Source organism: Trachypithecus francoisi, unplaced genomic scaffold (assembly GCF_009764315.1).
Source record: "Trachypithecus francoisi isolate TF-2019V2 unplaced genomic scaffold, Tfra_2.0 Contig01579, whole genome shotgun sequence".
NCBI classification, from domain to species: domain Eukaryota; kingdom Metazoa; phylum Chordata; class Mammalia; order Primates; family Cercopithecidae; genus Trachypithecus; species Trachypithecus francoisi.
The window spans coordinates 35275698-35293787 of NW_022681442.1; the positions used below are offsets into that span (position 1 = coordinate 35275698).

The 18090-nt window shown below is 45.7% G+C and overlaps 1 protein-coding gene across 1 annotated transcript in view; it reads left to right on the forward strand.

Moving 5' to 3' along the window:
• Positions 1 to 18090, forward strand: part of TLL2 (tolloid like 2) — a 150856-nt gene that overhangs the window by 26089 nt on the left and 106677 nt on the right. The window contains exon 2 of the mRNA XM_033187340.1: positions 7978 to 8088. Within this exon, the coding sequence (XP_033043231.1) occupies positions 7978 to 8088 (111 nt within the window). The remainder of the gene's footprint in view (positions 1 to 7977; positions 8089 to 18090) is intronic.

An 18090-nucleotide genomic window follows, 5' to 3' on the forward strand; every position in this document is an offset into this window, starting at 1 on the left:
CACGGATCCACATTATCTCAGTTGATGCTTGCAACAACCCCACGTGGAATACTATGACTCTTTATTCCCACTTGGAAGATGAAGAAACTGAGACTCAGAGAGGTGAAGTTATTTGTCCAAGGCTTCCCAGGCAGGACGTGAGCCGGGGGCTATCTGATTAGGTTCTTTTACCATCAGCCGCTAGGCCCATACAGCACTGTATGATGGCTTTCCTTGGCAAGTATAAAATGGGATTTCACAAGTGAAATGTACGTGGGAGCCTGTCGTCATGGCGTTTAGACTCTGGCACAATCTGGGAAGTTGAGTAGATGCTAAGAGTTAAGGGAGCCGCTGGGGGACTGGGAAGAACCCTGGCTTGGGGGTCCTGGCTCTGCTGCTTGCTGGCCCTTTGACCCCAAGCAAGTCCTTCTCTTTTCTGAGTCTCAGGTTCTTAACCAGTAAAACTGGAAGGAGACCAATATAGGTTGATGCAAAAACTAAAAGAAGCGATGCCTATGTATAATCCAGTGTTAACTGTAAAGCATTACAGAAAACGTGATCTCCTCTCCCTCCCCCAGCTCCACCTACTCCAACCTCCACCCCTACCCCTGCCAATGCCTGGCGTGTGCTGCCTCATTAAGTGTTAGGTGAGTATAGTAGCATGATTTAGCCCCCACTGTCTGGTTAATATTGTCTGGTTGAGACCATTTGTCCTAAAGGAATACAGAGAAAGGAAAGAGTGTGTCGGGGTGGGAGGGCAAATACTGATGATGGAAGCTGAGTTGAGTTTTGCAGGGTGGGGTCTTCTGGATGAGGACAGGTGTGGGAGGGGGAGAGACAGGAACCAGGAGGAGCAAAGTAGAGGTTGGAGTGGCACCACTGTTCACTGAGTGCTTGCCACAGGCCAGGCCTGGCACCGGCTGCTTAACAGACCTCATATCATTTAATTCGCTCACACTTCTACTAGCTAGGCACCTCTATTTCCAGATGAGGAAACCATGGCTCAGAGAGACTAAGTGAATTACCCGAGGTCACACAGCTCTTCAGTGATGGCATTGGGATTGGAACCCCGGTCTTTCTGACTTAAAAGTACATGCTTTTAATGAGCCTGCCTCCCCAGGTGAACAATATGAAGACTGCAGGCAGAAAGTGCCTTTGTGGAGGATTCCCCTGCAAGGGAATCAGCCTGGGGTTCCCACCCTTTGGTGTCAGGAGGATGCCTGAGCACTGGGCATGAGGAGGTGGAGACCAAGCAGGCTGAGCAGACCCAGGGGACAGTGTGGGAGGAGTTTCCCAGCAGCCCTTTGACTTTGGGAAGGGGCTGCTGCAGAGCGGCCCCCACTGCTCTGCCTTGCTTGGCCCCTCTGCCGTGGTCTGCCTGCCTTCAAACTACGGTGTGCAGGGGCATTGGACTTCGCAGGGGTGCTGTCTACAGATGGTTCAAGGGAGTGAACTTCTGGGTTCTGAAGCATACGTCTAGAATTCTATACTAAGACAGGTGGAGGATGCTGGCACGTGGCCCTTCCTGCACTTCACGGAAGAGAGGCTTACCTGTCACCCATCTGGAATCCCACTGTGTACAAAACCCCCAGTGTCAAAGGAAAAATGAGAAATGGTTGGTTATAGAGCAGCCTTCTTCGATGAGGAGCAGAGTATCTTAGATCTACAGCTCTTCTGTGTCTTCTCATCTAGAGGAATTTCTATTAAGGGAAATGCCTGAGGCAGGGGGGAATATTTTGAATTCAGAACAACTGAAGTCAGGTAGTTAATGATAGTGATTCTCTTAAGTATAACTAGAATGCTCCCTGGACCTCTAAATTTTTCAAGCTATGTGGATAAAACCCAGGATTAACATTTTTCTTGTTTTCTTTCGGTTTCAGCATGCTATTCCATGAGGTAGTTAAACCTATTTACCAAACCATATCATGAAACATTTATTCCACATATAGTCAATCCTCATCTTATAAAATATTTATTATTTTCTTCTCATGAACAAAATAAGTATTTAAACTTATTGTGAAAAATCTGAAGTGTCAGGTTAACAAAGGGATATGTAGCTTTTCAAAATGATTTAGGAACACGTGAACACAGAAGTTGGAAGACCACTATATTAATTCCTTGGCTTGGGTGCTTTTCCCAGTGCCTGCTCATCTGTTCCCTTCTGCCACCCTCTTGCTTCTCTCTTTCTTCTCTCAGAATGTTTGAGAAGTATTCCTGATTGCCTCCATTGCCATTGCCATAATTGACATCGGACACTTTTTCTATGGGGGAAAAATTGCGTTGCACTGGGGACTGTCTGGTGCCAAATCTTCAGGAAAGCGGGAAGCCGAAGGGTTCAGTGCAGGCAGCTGGAAATCATCTTTGATGTAGCCAACCTTCCCACACATTTCAAGGGAGTTCTAGATGACAGTCAGAATTCAAGGAATTGTCAGATAGACTGCCTTGTACAAACTTCGAGTCTCCAAGAAAAGCTTTAAATTGAGAGACATTTATTGTATTCAGTCAACACTTCTTATTTTCTAATTTTTTATTCTAGCCATCCGAATGGCTGTGAAGTGGTACTTCATTGTGGTTTTGATTTGCATATCCCTAATGACTGATGCTTTTGAGCATCTTTTCATGTGTTGGCCATTTATATCTTTTCCTTACAGGTGTGTTTTTTCAGATCCTTTGCTTATTTTTAATTGGGTTGCCTTTTTGTTGTTGAATTGTAAGAGTTCATTTTATATTCTGGATTCTAGGCTCTTAGAAGATATATGACTTCCACAAATTTTCTCCCATTCTGTAAGTTGTCTTTTCACATTATTGATAATGTCCTCCTTTTATGATAATGTCACAATGTACAAAAATTTATAAATTTGATTAAATCTAATTTATTTTTTCTTTTGTTGCTCATGCTTTTGATGTTATATCTACGCCATTGCCAAATTAAGATAATGAAGATTTATGCCGATGTTTTTTTCTAATAGTTTTATGCTTTTAGCTCCTACATTTAGGTCATTGATTCACTTTGAGTTAAATTTTGTATATGGTGTGAAGTAGGAATTCAACTTTATTCTTTTGCACATTTGTTTCTTTTAAAAGCCTCTGGTGGCTTGTAACTAAACAAGAAAGGGGAATGGAGAGCTGGGAAACTCCAACCTAGAAATATAAAAATGAGTGCTGTGAGGAGCATGAGTCTCAATTCATAGATTTCACAGTATGGACAGCGTGGATGGATGATGTGGGTTTCAAAGTTTCGAAAGTTATATTTGGCCTCTGCGGGGAAATCCCCTACTATGTGCCAAGTACAGGGAGAAGCGTGAGCCAGTTTATAGATTTTGTAATATGGACAGCTTGGATGGATTACTTGGGTTTCAAATTTCAAGTTATGTTTGATCTCTGCAGGGAAAGCATCAATGTGTCAAGTACACATTGGTTCTTCATTGCTCCACAAATTTTATTTTTCTTCCTTCAATAGATTACATCTACTGAAGTAAGATTATATCTATTGAAGAAAAAAAGAAAGCCATGGTATGTGTGTGTGTTTACTTATGGGTATGATCTCATTCAATTTTCTCAACAGGTTTCCAGAATAGGCAATATTATCTCTATTTATAGATGAATGATTTGTGCTCAGTGAGGTTGAGTAACATGTGCGAGGTTGCAGAGCTAATAAGTTTCAGAGCCAGAATATGAATACAGATCATTTTGCAAAGGCTGTATGTGTCAATTGTTATAATCTAAATTATGATACAGTAATAAATAATCCCTAAGTATCCGTGCTTTATAACCACAGAAGTTTTTGTCTCATTTTACATGTTCAGCCTGGATCATATCATCTTCACTCTGTGTCTCAGCCTGATAGAGCAGCCTGTTTCTGGAATATTCTTTGTCTTATGGCTTTGGGAAAAGAGAACATGGCAAACCATGTGCTGGGTCTTACAGGTTCTGCTTGGAAGTGACACATGTCACTTCCCCTCACTTTCATTAGCCAGAAAAAAATCATGGTGGGCCAGGTGCAGTGGCTCATGCCTGTAATCCCAGCACTTTGGGAGGCCGAGGCAGGAGGATCACTTGAGGTCAGGAGTTCCAGACCAGCCTGGCCAACATGGTGAAACCCCAACTCTATTAAAAATACAAAAATATTAGCCAGCATGGTGGTGCATGCCTGTAATCCCAGCTACACAGGAGGTAGAGGAATGAGAATCGCTTGAATATGGGAGGCGGAGATTGCAGTGAGCTGAGAACATGCCATTGCACTCCAGCCTGGGCAACAGAGAGAGACTCTATCTCAAAAAATAAATAAATAAAATAAATCACATGGTGAAGCCTGACATCTGAGACAGGGGAAAGCGTAATTTGTACCCAGGAGAAGCAGCAAAAATGATGAACAATAATAGACTCTGTCACAGGTTTCCTCCCCTCTTGTAACAAATACTTGCTTCCCTTCTCCTCCCATATATACAACATACTTACCTTTCCCCAAAGTCCGGTCCAGTCATGGTACCAGGCTCCAAGTCCAAGATCTTGTGGTCATCTCTATGCTAAGTCAGGATATGACTCCTCTTCATCCAGAGACTTGTGAACTTTAAAACAATCATATACTTCCCCACCCCACCCCCAAATACATACTCAATATACAACGATAGATAAGGGATAGGATAACTGAAACGAACACTTGCATTTGGAAACAGGAAGATTGGTAGGCACAACAGTCACTGATCCATAACAATTCTGAACTCAGGCTGGACACATGTTGCAAGGGGCCCCTAGGATGGGGAAGGTTCCTTCATGAGGCCCTGATGCCACCTCCTGCGAGTAGCTCTCCTTTCACTTTCCCTCCGTGGCTTTGAGCTCCACACTCTGGGAGGTCCTGCCCTTCCTTTTCCCTTATTCTTATTGACCACATCTGAAGAGGGCATCAGAGAATATGCCCTTCGTAGGGGCAGCTTTTTCAGCCTGTTTCTTTCCCATACGAGGATGGGGGCCCAAGGGTCATTTTGTGTCATTTTAAGTGTCAAACATTGGCAGCCTCTTAGAGGTCATGCTAATGACTTTTTTTGGTCCTATGCTTTTCTACAACATTAATCATCTTCTTATCTGTTTGGTTCAGCTGTGTGTGCCATAGCCACATACAATTATTTTCTAAACATGTCTATCCCTCTCCAGACTTAATTATTGCTACCTTGCACTTATGAAGCTTCTGAGAGAAACATATTCTTAGTTTTCTGCATCTGAACAATTCTTTCCCAACTGAAAGGATTTGCCAGGTACTATCTTGGTTGGTCCTTGCTACAAGGTTGAATTTTTTTTCTTTAACAGACATCTTGAGTATAATTTACATGCTGTGTAATTCGCTTATCGTAAGTGTACATGTGATTTTAGTAAATTTATAATTGTGTAACCATAGCTACAATCCAGTTCTAGAGCATTTCCAGCAACCTCCAAATTTCTACATGTTCAAGTCAATCCTTGTTTCTGCCCCCAGTCCTAAGCAATTACAAATATTTCTACTTCTTTTTTTTTTTTTTGAGACGAAGTCTCGCTCTGTTGCCCAGGCAGAAGTGCAGTGGTGCGATCTCAGCTCACTGCAAGCTCCACCTCCTGGGTTCATGCCATTTTCCTGCCTCAGCCTCCTGAGTAGCTGGGACCACAGGCGCCCACCAACACGCCCAGCTAATTTTTTGTATTTTTAGTAGAGACGGGGGTTTCACCGTGTTAGCCAGGATGGTCTCGATCTCCTGACCTCGTGATCTGCCTGCCTTGGCCTCTCAAAATGCTGGGATTATAGGCGTGAGCCCCCGCACCCGGCCAAATATTTCTACTTCTATAAATTAGCCTTTTGTAGACATTTCATATCAAATGAATCATATAATATGCAGTGTTTGGCAACAGTTATTTCATTTCGCATGATGTTTTTGAGATTCATACATGTTGGAGCCTGTGTCTATAGTTTGTTCCTTTTAATTGCTACATAGTTCCGTTGTATAGATATGCCACATTGTGTTTGTCCATTTCAATAGCTAATGGACATTTAAGTTGTTTCAAGATTAGGGCTATTAGAAAGAAGGCCACCATAAACATTTGAACATGTCTTTGTATGAACATGTTTTCATTTCTCTTGGGAGGATCCCTAAGAGTTGAATTGCTGGGTCTCATGACAAATTTAAGTTACTTTTTAGAGAACCTTCCGGTTTTCCATAAAGGCTGTTCTTGACACTACAACGCTGAATTTTCATCAACCTCTGTTACTCGAGGTTCTCAGCTTTCTTTTTTTCTGTAGTTACGAGAATAGGTTAGCTCTTCCAAGTCTCTAAGACCCTGAAGTTTTGGACTCTCTATTCTTTGTCATTCTTACAAAAATTGTCATTTTTTTGAGCCCGTTTATTTCTTGTAGTGCCTTGTCAAACATAGTTAATAACAACCAAGGCACGCTATCAACATTCTTACTCCATGTCTTCATTTGAAACCATAGCACATTCCGTTCATAATCTGCCTTCCGAGTGAAGGCAGGCAACACTTTGACTGAATGCTTCGTCACTGTCACCGCATAACATAGAGATGACTTCCTTTCAGCCTCTGGTAACAGTTTCCTTGACACCTGGCCCAAAGACAATGGATTTTTGTTACACAACATACTATTTCTGATAGCAATTTCTCTATTAGTGAGGATAAAGAGATTGTGTTCCAGTAATGAATGCCCGTGAATCTCAGAAGATTATGAAAACAACATCACACCTGTAATCCCAGTGTTTTGAGAGGCTGAGGCAGGAGAATTATTCAAGACTGCACAACATAGTGAGACCCTGTCTCTACAAAAAAATTTTAAAAATTAGCCAGGCATGCTGTCCCATGGCTGGAGTCTTAGCTACTCAGGCAGCAGAGATGGGAGAATTGCTTGAGCACAGGCTTCCAAGGTTGCAGTGAACTATGATCGTGACACTGCACTCCAGACTGGGCTACAGAGCGAGACTCTGTCTCTCTTAAAAAAAAAAAAAAATCGGGCCGGGTGCGGTGGCTCAAGCCTGTAATCCCAGCACTTTGGGAGGCCGAGACGGGCGGATCACGAGGTCAGGAGATCGAGACCATCCTGGCTAACACGGTGAAACCCCGTCTCTACTAAAATATACAAAAAATTAGCCGGGCGAGATGGCGGGCGCCTGTAGTCCCAGCTACTCGGGAGGCTGAGGCAGGAGAATGGCGTGAACCCGGGAGGCGGAGCTTGCAGTGAGCTGAGATCCGGCCACTGCACTCCAGCCTGGGCGACAGAGCGAGACTCCGTCTCAAAAAAAAAAAAAAAAAAAAAAAAAAAAAAAAAAAATCCATCCTCCCCCCCAACAATAAAACAGTGTTTTCATTTTTTAATCCATGCTACATATCCATCCTGATAAGCCACACTGTGCTATACATCATCTTTACTCCAGAACCTAGGGTGATCCCCATGAACCCAGATGAACCCCATCTGGAACACTGCTTGTCTTCTGAGACAGGGCAAAGAGGATGCAATGAATCATGTACTATATCTTAAAGCTTCTGCTCATACTGAATTAGAGCAGGCTGTGTGGCCAATCCTGACACCAATAGGGCAGGGAACTATGTCTCTCCAGGGAAGGGCAACAAAAATTATGGACAACAGTATAATTTATCACATTATTTGTTTTCTTCTATATCCTGGGGACCATAAAGAAGAAAGAAGCAGTTGTCTTTTTGTGGTAGTTTTGCTCAGAGCTGCTTAGAGCGAGGACAAGACAGGTGACCTTTCAAAATACCTTGCAGACTTAGGATGTGGATTTTCATGGTGGTTGGCCCAGCCCCAGGGCTCTGATGCACAGAACTAATACCTGCTGTTCCTCTGCCTCCACCAGCCCTATCTCTTTGGCTCAAGGAGAAATTTTATTGGATGGGTTGTCTTTTCCAAAGTTTACTACCCAACAGCCAATGCCGTTTGGGGCATTAGTGAATCCATTTTTCTTGACTTCCAGCATAAATTCACCCACTTATGTGTTTTCTTCCCAGCTGTCTTTTGGGGAGACATTGCCTTAGATGAAGATGACTTGAAGCTATTTCACATTGACAAAGCCAGAGACTGGACCAAGCGAACAGTGGGGACAACGGGACACAGCACAGGTAGGTACTGCATCCTCCCTTCTCCTGCCCTGACAGGAGGGACGAGGGACTCCAGCAGGGGGAGATGTGGACCACGAGTCATCGGTATTTGACCTGCTGGTCCAATGCCCCCCTATTTGTGGAAAATCAGAGGGGTCACTTCTCCTCCACTGGAGTCAGTGGAGCTGGGGCTTCCAAGTTTGCTGATTCTTCTAAGAAAATCTCCATTTGTCTCTTTATCAGAAGGTTCAGGCTGGAGCTTGGTGTTGGTTCTTAGGACTCTGGCCTCAGGGTTCAGCACTTTCCAGATTGGAAAGTCAAGTGAAATGGAAACAGATAACCACAACACCTCATAGCAAGTGTGTGAGAAACCACGAGCAGTGGGAAGACAGAGAGTGAGTGGAGAAGCCTGCCTGGTGTCATGTGAATGGGCACTCGTGTGTGTTGTCTTGAAGGGTGAGTAGGAGTCCTGAGTGGGAAAAAGGGCATTTCAGGTGGAATGAGAGCCTTTTGCAAAGGCAGGAAGTATGAGGGGACTCTATTTGAGAAACAGAGGTAAGGTGCAAGTCACTGGAGGGCAGCCCTTTGGGGTGGGCTGTGGCAGGAGATGCATCTGGAGAAGTTAGCTGGGGTAGACGGTGAAGGGCTTATCTGTCGAGCTTATGAGCTTGGGCTTTGCCCACTGGGCAGTAGGGGTTCTGGTGAACAGGAGCATGACTGGCTCATCTTGACATCAGGGGTGCCTGGGTGGAGGCCCGTCTCCCACTGCTCTTTGCAGCCCACCAGGTGCCGTTGGGGTGCTGGGTTCCTGGCTGGCTGCTTGGGCAGCCTCACTATGCCGATTACAGTGGGGATGCTGCTGGGGGGAGGGTTGTATCAGGCAGTTCCTCTCCCAGGCTGCTCATGTACGTGGTGACATCTAGGAAGATCTCTGGAACCTGGAGGGAAGTAGGTGGGCATGTGCCTGGGGCACCTTCCACAGTTCATGAGGAACCCACGCAGCTACAGGGACCTGCCTTCAAAGCTCCTTGCAGGGGTTGGTGGATGAGGGCTGACATTGCCAGGAGGCCACAGGGACCTATCGCCAGTGGCTGGGAGGAAGGTGGAGCAGTTATGTACTTTAGGATTTCTTTTTGGTGTCTTGTTTCATGAGTGTCATTTCTTAGGATTTTTGAGGTCTCGTATAAGGTTTGAAAGTCTATTCACATTGTAAATGGAGTTTTCAATTATTTTTAATACCAATGTATCCAGAACTTTACTTAAACCCTAACCAAAGGAAGCATCTTTGCATACTTCTACCACTCCATCTAATCACACTTTTCTTCCCAGTTCTTACCTGGAGGCCTAGAGAAACTGACTTGACTGTAACCTTGTGTGTGTAGTTAAAATATTTTTAAAACATTTTTGATGGTGTTACTTAAAAATAGTGAACTTCATGTATCTCAAACATACAGCATGATGAACTTTTACATATGTACACACCCATGGGACCACCATCCAGACCAAGATAAGGAACATTCCAGACCCCAGAGACTCCTCACACCCCTCCCAGTCAATACGCAACCCAAAGTAGCCACTGGTCTGACCTCTATCACCACAGATTCCTTTTGCCTGCATGGAGTCGTACAGTCTGTATTACTCTGTGTCTGGTTTCTTTTATGCAGCCTGTGACTGAAATTCACTCATGTTGTTGTGTTGCTCTTTTTCATTGTTGTGCAGTATTCTATTGTGTGAACGGACCCTGGTTTATTTGTTCTTCAGTTGACAGACATGTGGGGAGTTTGTGGTTTGGGTTACGATAAATAAAGCTGCTGCTGTCATTCTTAGACATAGTGTTTTGGTGAACACGAGCACTCATTTCCACTGGGCCTGTGCCTAGGAGTGGGGTCGCTGGGTCATAGGGCACACACAGTTCAGCTTTAGTAGGTACTGTCGGAGAGTTCTCCAAAGTGGTTGTACCACTTTAAGCTGTAAGTGGATGCATACTCATTTAGAAGACAGGAGTGGTATCTGGACACGATCCAGTAAGGCCTTTGAGTCTTGGTCTCCCCAGTTTGGGTCTCACTGAGTTGACGCCTGCCCACCATCAAGAATGCTCAGGGTTGTCTCTCTCAGCTCTCCTGCTGTCCTTGGGGGCCTAAGGTTGGCAGATGGGAGAGAGAGACCCCAAAGAGAGGCGGGGCAATGGCCAGCCACCACGCCAGCTGCATGCCTCGCTCCTAGAGGGTTGTGTTGAGGGAAGGCTGCCTGAGGATGCTGTGGTGGAGGAAGCCCAGCAGCCCTGCCTTCTCCCTCATGCCACTTGCTCAAGGTGGACATGACCTAAGAACTCAGAGGCCTGTCTTCTCCCTTCTCTCCTATGAGCTGATAGAGCTGATAGAGCACAGAGCTTACATCCTGCCTGGATTTAGATCCCCCAGAGTCTGGGCCAGGACCTTGTACCCAGAAGGTGCTAGCCAACATCACCAGAGAGGAGGTGGAGGCAGATGAAGATGGCAGACCCTGGAGCCATCTCCCAGGGCCTTAGAGATCCAGAACCTCAGCAGGGCTTTGCTCCCAGAAGGGTGGTGAGAGCGTTGACCATGGTCACAGGGTTTGGGGTCAGACTGCCTGGGCTTGCATTTTTGAGCTGGGCCTCAGTTTCTCCATCTGTCAAATGCAAATAGCAATAATAGTTACCTCAGAGTAATGCCGTGAGGATGAAAAGAAAGAATATGTGCAAAGTGCTTAGCACAGTGCCTGGCACATAACAAGTGCTTATAAATTTCATCTGCTTCCTCCTCATTATGATTAATATTCGCAGAGAGAAGACTGACCTGGGAGGGTTTATGATTAAAGTGGAGAGTGGGGAGCTGGGCATGTCACCTCTGTGGTCCCAGCTACTTGAGAGGCTGAAGCAGGAGGATCACTTGAGCCTGGGAGGTCGAGTCTGCGGTGAGCAATATCACACCACTGCACTCCAGCCTGGGCGATAGAGTGAAACCTTGTCTCTAAAAAAATTAAAATTAAAATTAAAACAAGTGGAGAATGAGGGAAATTTGCTGGGTACAGAGGGAATGTGGGGGCTTAGGAATGAGGCCTTTGAAATATATAATACTTGGTGTTTCCTCCTTCCCAAGCTTGAAACACACTTTTCTAGTGTGTTTTTATGGCAACGTGATTTTTATCCTGATCATTTTTCTCTGGGGGCCAATAGTACTTTGCATCTACCTAGAATAGTAGGAATAGTTATTTTATCATCAGAATGGGAATATTTTTTATTGTTTTTGTTGATTAAACTAGTGCTGCTTGTTGTTAAAAAAAAAGAAAGTCCAATAGCTCATAATTGTATAAAGTGGAAAGTGAAAATCCCCTGTTATCTGAGCCCCAAAGATCCCCGGCATTACTAGTTTGCTGGATTCTTTCCAGACTTAATGTGCTCGGGCTGTGTGTGTGCATGTGTGTGTATGGGTGTGTGTGTGTGTCTGTGTGTAACATAAAAGGGACTAGGGATTTTACTCAATGTGTTTGGGCGTTGTCTGTGTTTTTTACTTACCACTCTATCACGGACATCTTGTTATGCAGAACGTTGTGGTCTCTCTTATTTTAATGGCATTAGTGGTCCAATGTGCAACTCTGCCAGGATTTACCTAACTAAGCCCTTATAGATAAATGTGAAGGTTGTTTCCCATTTTTTTTCTGTATTTTTTTTTCCTCTTAGAAGAAACGTTTCTATAAATAACTTTCTGCATATATTTTTAAACATTTGTTTTAATTTTAAAAATCATTAAAAAGGAACCGCACCTTTACCCTCTTTTCCTACATCCAAATGTGTGGGAAGATGTATTCTTAGATGCAAGTTAATCTCATTTCCAAGCTTTGGTAAGTGCCTCTGTGTATTAGTCTATTTTCACCCTGCTGATAAAGCTGTACCCGAGATTGGGCAATTTACAAAAGAGAGAGGGTTAATTGGACTCACCGTTCCACATGGCTGGGGAGTCCTCACAATCATGGCAGAAGGCAAGGAGGAACAAGTCACATCTTGTGTGGATGGGGGCAGGCAAGGAGAGCTTGTGTAGGGAAACTCCCGTTTTTAAAACCGTCAGATCTCGTGAGACTCATTTACCATTGCAAGAACAGCATGGGAAAGACCCGCCCTATATTCAATCATCTCCCTTTGGGTCCCTCCCACAACACTTGGAATTACAGGAGCTACAAGATGAGATTTGGGTGGGGACACAGAGCCAAACTATCATTCTGTTTCTTTTGTTGGAGGGTAGAGAGAGGGCTCAAAGGGAGAGGTCTGAGGTCCCTGGAGGGGGACATGGGGGGAAGGGTCCAGAACCCTGCAGTGCAGCCCCAGAGGCCTCCTTTGCCTGTTTATTCTGTGATCTTGGAACTGCTTTTTTGGCTGCAGAAGGAAACCATGTCAGTTGCCCTAGAGGTGACCTAGTCAGCCTCATTTGCTAGATGTGCCCAAATGTAGTCAGTAGCAGAATCAGGACTAGAACCCAAGTTTCTCAACTCCAAGGTTGCTGTGTCTTCTACTTTACCAACCTGCCTGTCACATTGCCAGCTAGAGGAGCTGAGAACAAGAGTGCAGGTGGTCATTCCTTTGCTGTCACTTGGAAAGCAGGCTGGAGTCTTTCTGTGCCAATGCTGAGCCAAGACCTTATGCCTGGATTGGCTTAAGAGCGCACTTCGGGTACTGCAATGTCCACAAAAAGTCACTGACAGCTTTAGGATTCACAGCAGGGAGCATGTCTTCTGTTCATTTGGGGCCATGAGCTGTGTCAATGTCATGCCAATTTGTCTCCCTGCCTCTAGTCTCTCTTACTCCATTCAGCTTCTATCTTCCTGGCAACCTTGTGACCACTGTAGTGAGTCCTCCCAAAACCCACATCTACCTGCAACCTCAGAATGTAATCTTATTTGCAAATAGAATCTTTGCAGATCTAATTAGTTAAGGATCTTGAGGTGAGATCATCCTGGATTTAGGGTAGATCCTAAATCCACTGACTGATGTGCTTATAGGAAAAGAAGAGGACACAGAGAGAAGGCCATGTGAAGACAGAGGCAGAGATTGAAGTGATGTAGCCACAAGCCAAGAACACCAGGGTTGTCAGGAGCCACCACAAGCTAAGCAGAAACAAAGTTGGATTCTCCCTTCAAGCATTCGGGGAGAATGCTGCCAACACCTGGACTTCAGGCTTCTAGCCTCCAGGATTGTGAGAGAATAGAGTTCTGTTGTAAGCCACCCAGTTGTAATTTGTATGGCAGTCCTAGGAAACTAATACAGCTGTGCTCTTTAGAACCTTCAATAGCTCCCCCTTGCTTCTTAGAAACATTCCTTGGTCGGACTCTTAAGACCCTTCACGCTATGTCCACAATCTATCTATCCAACCTCTCTTCCCACTCCTGGTCCTCCAGCCAAATTCTATGATGTGTGCCTGTGCAGGCCCCCAGTTTCCTTCCTGACAGCCTCTGTTCTAGCTGCTCCCTCTGCTCAAAGTTCCCATTCTACACGTAAAGAAATGAAGGCCCCCGGAAAGGCTGGACGACCCATTTAAGCCTCTTTATCCATCTCTACCCAACTGCATTCGTGACACCTCTTTACTCTGCACACCTCCCAGCTTGGGGAGATCGCCTGGGTAGATGGTGCTGTTAAAATTGGCCTAATTTTGTGCTTGGGATGGAGAGAACTGCTCTTTCTCCCCTGTTCTCCGATGGGCCCATTCCCTTGCCGTGGGGCTGCTGGAGGATATGGCAGCCACATTTTGTATGTGTGTGGGGGCAAGGCGGCAAGACTGGATTCTTCAGGGAGAGAAAGTCCTTCTGTGTGCATTTTATTTGCAGTGAGAAGAATGGGAGTCCTGAGCAGGCATTGGCAATCTGTTCTATGAATGGGGCCCTTGAATTAACATTGCAGAGTTTCCTAAAGCTGCTAATCGGATTAGCTGTGTAGTGAAGGAAGTACTTAGCGGGAGACACACACAGACGCGCACACAGGCGCGCACAAACTTTCTGACCCTCTTGCACCCTCTTCGATGGGACAGTGGCCGAACCTGACAGCCCCATTCCTGAGTTCTTAGACACCTCTCCTGTAAGCCACGTGAGATGTGGAGGAGAAGCCTGTGTGACTGATGCTTTCAACTTTGTTTGTTTGTTTGTTCCCTTAAGAGTCCAGGAAGTCTGTGTTGGACACATCCTCTTTGTACCTGAAGAGGAAATCTGGATCTGATTTCTTGACGTTTGTAATGAGGACTTTGAAAGGGGAAATGGTTTTAATTACTTATTGGCTCAGATGGAAGTTGACGTTTCCCGCCTCATCTATTCTGAGCCACTGGGCCATGTCCATCTCTATTTAAGAAATCAACCTTGCTCTAAATCCTCACTTCCTAAACACCTGCCGTCTGTGTAGGATGTCTGCATAACCCCAATGGTTTGGGCATCAGGTTCAAGATAATACATTAGCAAGAGAGACTCTGAGACATGTCCCCTCTCTGGGCCCTGTCTCTGAATCATGGGGATGCTTTCTTTTTTTCATTTTATTTTATTTTTTTGAGACAGAGTCTCTCTCTGTTGCCCAGGCTGGAATGCAGTGGCATGATCTCGGGTTCAAGTGATTCTCCTGCCTCAGCCTCTCGAGTAGCTGGGATTACAGGCACCCACCACCATGCCCAGCTAATTTTTGCATTTTTAGTAGAGATGGAGTTTCACCATGTTGACCAGGCTGGTCTTGAACTCCTGATCTCAAGTGATTCACCCGCCTTAGCCTCCCAAAGTGCTGGGATTATAAGCGTGAGCCACCACGCCCAGCCTTGGATTCTTTCTTTACCCACAGACCCTTTGGTTCCTAGAGTTCCTTTCTGTATGCTGTCCATGACTTTGAGTGGCACGCATTACTCTCACCTGGTCTCAGTGTTCCCATCTGATCAGCGGGGCTGATGGAACCACATTCTGACTTCCTTCGAGCCAGTTTGAGCTCTGGATTTGAGTGCTGGTGTTTCCGGCTAAAGAAAAGAGGGGAACCAAAGGCTATCAGGCATTACAGGGCTAAAGGTAGGTATTGAACACCAATGCATACCCAAGAGATACCCAATGTCCAGAATCAGAGAACTTGGATTTAGGGTTTCTGGGCTCTGCTTTCCAAGGTTTGAGGCTCTAAAAATAGATCCAACATGTTTCTGTTCCCAAAATATTTTTAACTTTGAATTTTTTTTTTTTTTTTTTTTGGAGACAGAGTTTTGCTCTGTCACTCAGTCTGGGGTGCAGTGGTGCACTGCAGCCTCAACCTCCTGGGTTCCAACCATCTTCTCACCTCAGCCTCCTGAGTAGCTGGAACCACAGGCACACACCACCATGCCTGGCTAATTTTTGTGTTTTTTGTGGAGACAAGGTGTCATGTTGTTTCCCAGGCTGGTCTTGAACTCCTGGGCTCAAGCAATCCTCCTGCCTCAGCCTTCCAAAGTATTGGGATTGTAAGTGTGAGCCACTGCACTTGGCCCAACTTTGAGGCTCTTGAGAGAACTTATAGGTGGGGCTGTGGTTTTTCAGCCTCTACTCCTGTGGAAACATTCCCCAAGCTTTGTAGACATGGCTTCATCATTTCACTAGTTTTCTTTGTTGGGGTAGGAGTGCTACTGACTGCCGAGTGTCCAAATGAGAATGGATCAGTGGGGGGCTCCCTGTGATATCCTACAGAAGGGACAATGTCTCGATTTTGTGAATGAACATCAGGCTGAACTCTTGCTGGGCCAGTTCATTGGATTCAAGACTGTCTTCTCTCACATCGTGCATTGCCAAGTGCCATCTCTGAGAAATCTCGGGGGCCTCTGCTGCCACAGCCACAGGTTTGGAAATCTGGAGAGTCACAGGGGCCCATCAGGGAGCTCTCTTACACATCCCTATCTTTCCACTGTCTCCTTAAAAGCTAGGTGAGGAGGGGGTCCAGAGAAGAAGGTCCTGGTGACTTCTTTTCTCTAAGTATGTTGTGCTTGACATTTTGAGATTCACAGACTCCTTTGAGAATCTGATGAACATTATGAACCTTCTCATAGGTAGACACACACACACACACAGACACATACACACAATTGTGCTTGCAATTTTCAGATTGAGATCCATGGATCTCAAGTTACAAAATTCTGACCCCAGTTCTGTCTTTGGTGTGCCTCCCCACTGTTGGAGCTGTGCCCATGGGCCTCAGGACCTTGGAGGGCTGCCGTGCGGAAAGACGTGGGTGTCGGAGCCCAGCAGGCCTGAGTTTGTGCCCCTGGCTCTGTACTGATTAGCTGTGGGACTTAGAGCAACTTATTCCTTATTTGTAAGATGGAATAATAATACCTGCCTCACAGCGGGGATTAAATAAATGTGATAGGTAAAGCACTTATTCCAGGGTCTGACACCAAAAATAATAACGGTAATACCCACAGGGTTGGCCCTTTGCTGGCTCTCTTGTCTTCTTTTCTCTCTGTGACCCCCAACTTCTGTCTCCCAAACCCCATGCTCCCTGAATGCCCAAGTCTCTTGGAGTTCTTCATTTTGGCGCTCTTCCGGAACCTGCAGGGGATTCTGGAGCTGGGCCTGCATCAGTATACTCTATCAGACGCTTGGATTTGGATTCCAACCAGCACAAGGGAAATCTCTGAATCAATCTCCAACATAAAGACTTCGCAAGTGGCCAGGCGCGGTGGCTCACGCCTGTAATCCTAGCACTGTGGGAGGCCAAGGCGGGTGGATTGCTTGAGGTCAGGCGTTCCAGACCAGCCTGACCAACATAGTGAAACCCCATCTCTACTGAAAATACAAGAAAAATTAGCCAGGTGTGGTGGCACACACCTGTAATCCCAGCTACTTGGGAGGCTGAGGCAGGAGAATCACTAGAACCCAGGAGGCAGAGGCTGCAGTGAGCCGAGATCACACCACTGCCCTCCAACCTGGGCAACAGAACAAGATTTCATCTCAAAAAAAAAAAAAAAAAAAAGACTTCCCGAGTTGTCCTGAGCCACACTCTGGGGTCATCACAAAGTTGGCCTGACAAGGATCTGAGAATGGTTTCAGTGCTGATTCCTTTAGTAGTAACAATAAAAGAATGAGAACAACTACCATTTGTTGTGTCAATTATGGGCTAAATGCTTTATAGACATGATTTTATTTAATCTTCACACAACAGTTCTATGTGGTAGGTACTATTAGTACGTGTAGGTGTGGAAATGAATTTTCAGAGAGGTAAGTAAGCTGTCGGTGAGCACACAGCTAATCATTGGCAGAGCCAAGATTAGGACTTTAGTCTTTGAAGTGTCAGAGGTCCTGCTTTTAGCTCCTACACTCCATTGCTTCTAGAAACAGCCACTGGCATAACTTCTAACCCTGCTTCCTTGAGCTGCTGAAGACTTAGGCTCTCCATCTCTCCCCTTGAGAGGTGCTGGGGGTGCACAAGATGTGTTCTGTAGGCTTAGGGAGGTTAAACCTCATCCTGCCTGCTATTATTTATTCAGCATCTGCCCGACCCATCAACCAGACTGTCAACAGCAGTGACAGTCTGGCCCTCCTTCTTTTGTTCCAGCATCAGGCTGGGTACATCAATGGTGCCAGACAAACACATGTGAACTGTGGATGGGGCCAGGAGGCTCAAGACTGCCTGTTGGCCTCGCCTGCTCTCCTGCTCCCCCATGAGGCTGTCAGGGGTAGGATGGATTGTTTGAATGTGTGATGCCTCCCACCCCCTGCTGGGGATGGGTACCAGCAGCAAGAGAAACTCTCAGGCTCAGGAATGGAGCTGGGCAGGCCCACATCACCTTGCAGGGAGTGTCTGGAAAGGACACCCTTTAGCTACGTGGTCATTAGCTTCCCTTTACAGGACCCTTTGTACAGATTCTCAGATGGAAAATGTGGTCCTTATGTCTGCAAGCCAAGGAGAGCTTGCTAGGGTTCCCATGCACTTTCAGCCTTTCTTTCTCAGACCTTCGGGAGTGTCCAGCTTGCCCTCATCGTCACCCTGCCCCGCCCACAAGACTTCTTGGCTCCCACAGGTCAGAACTT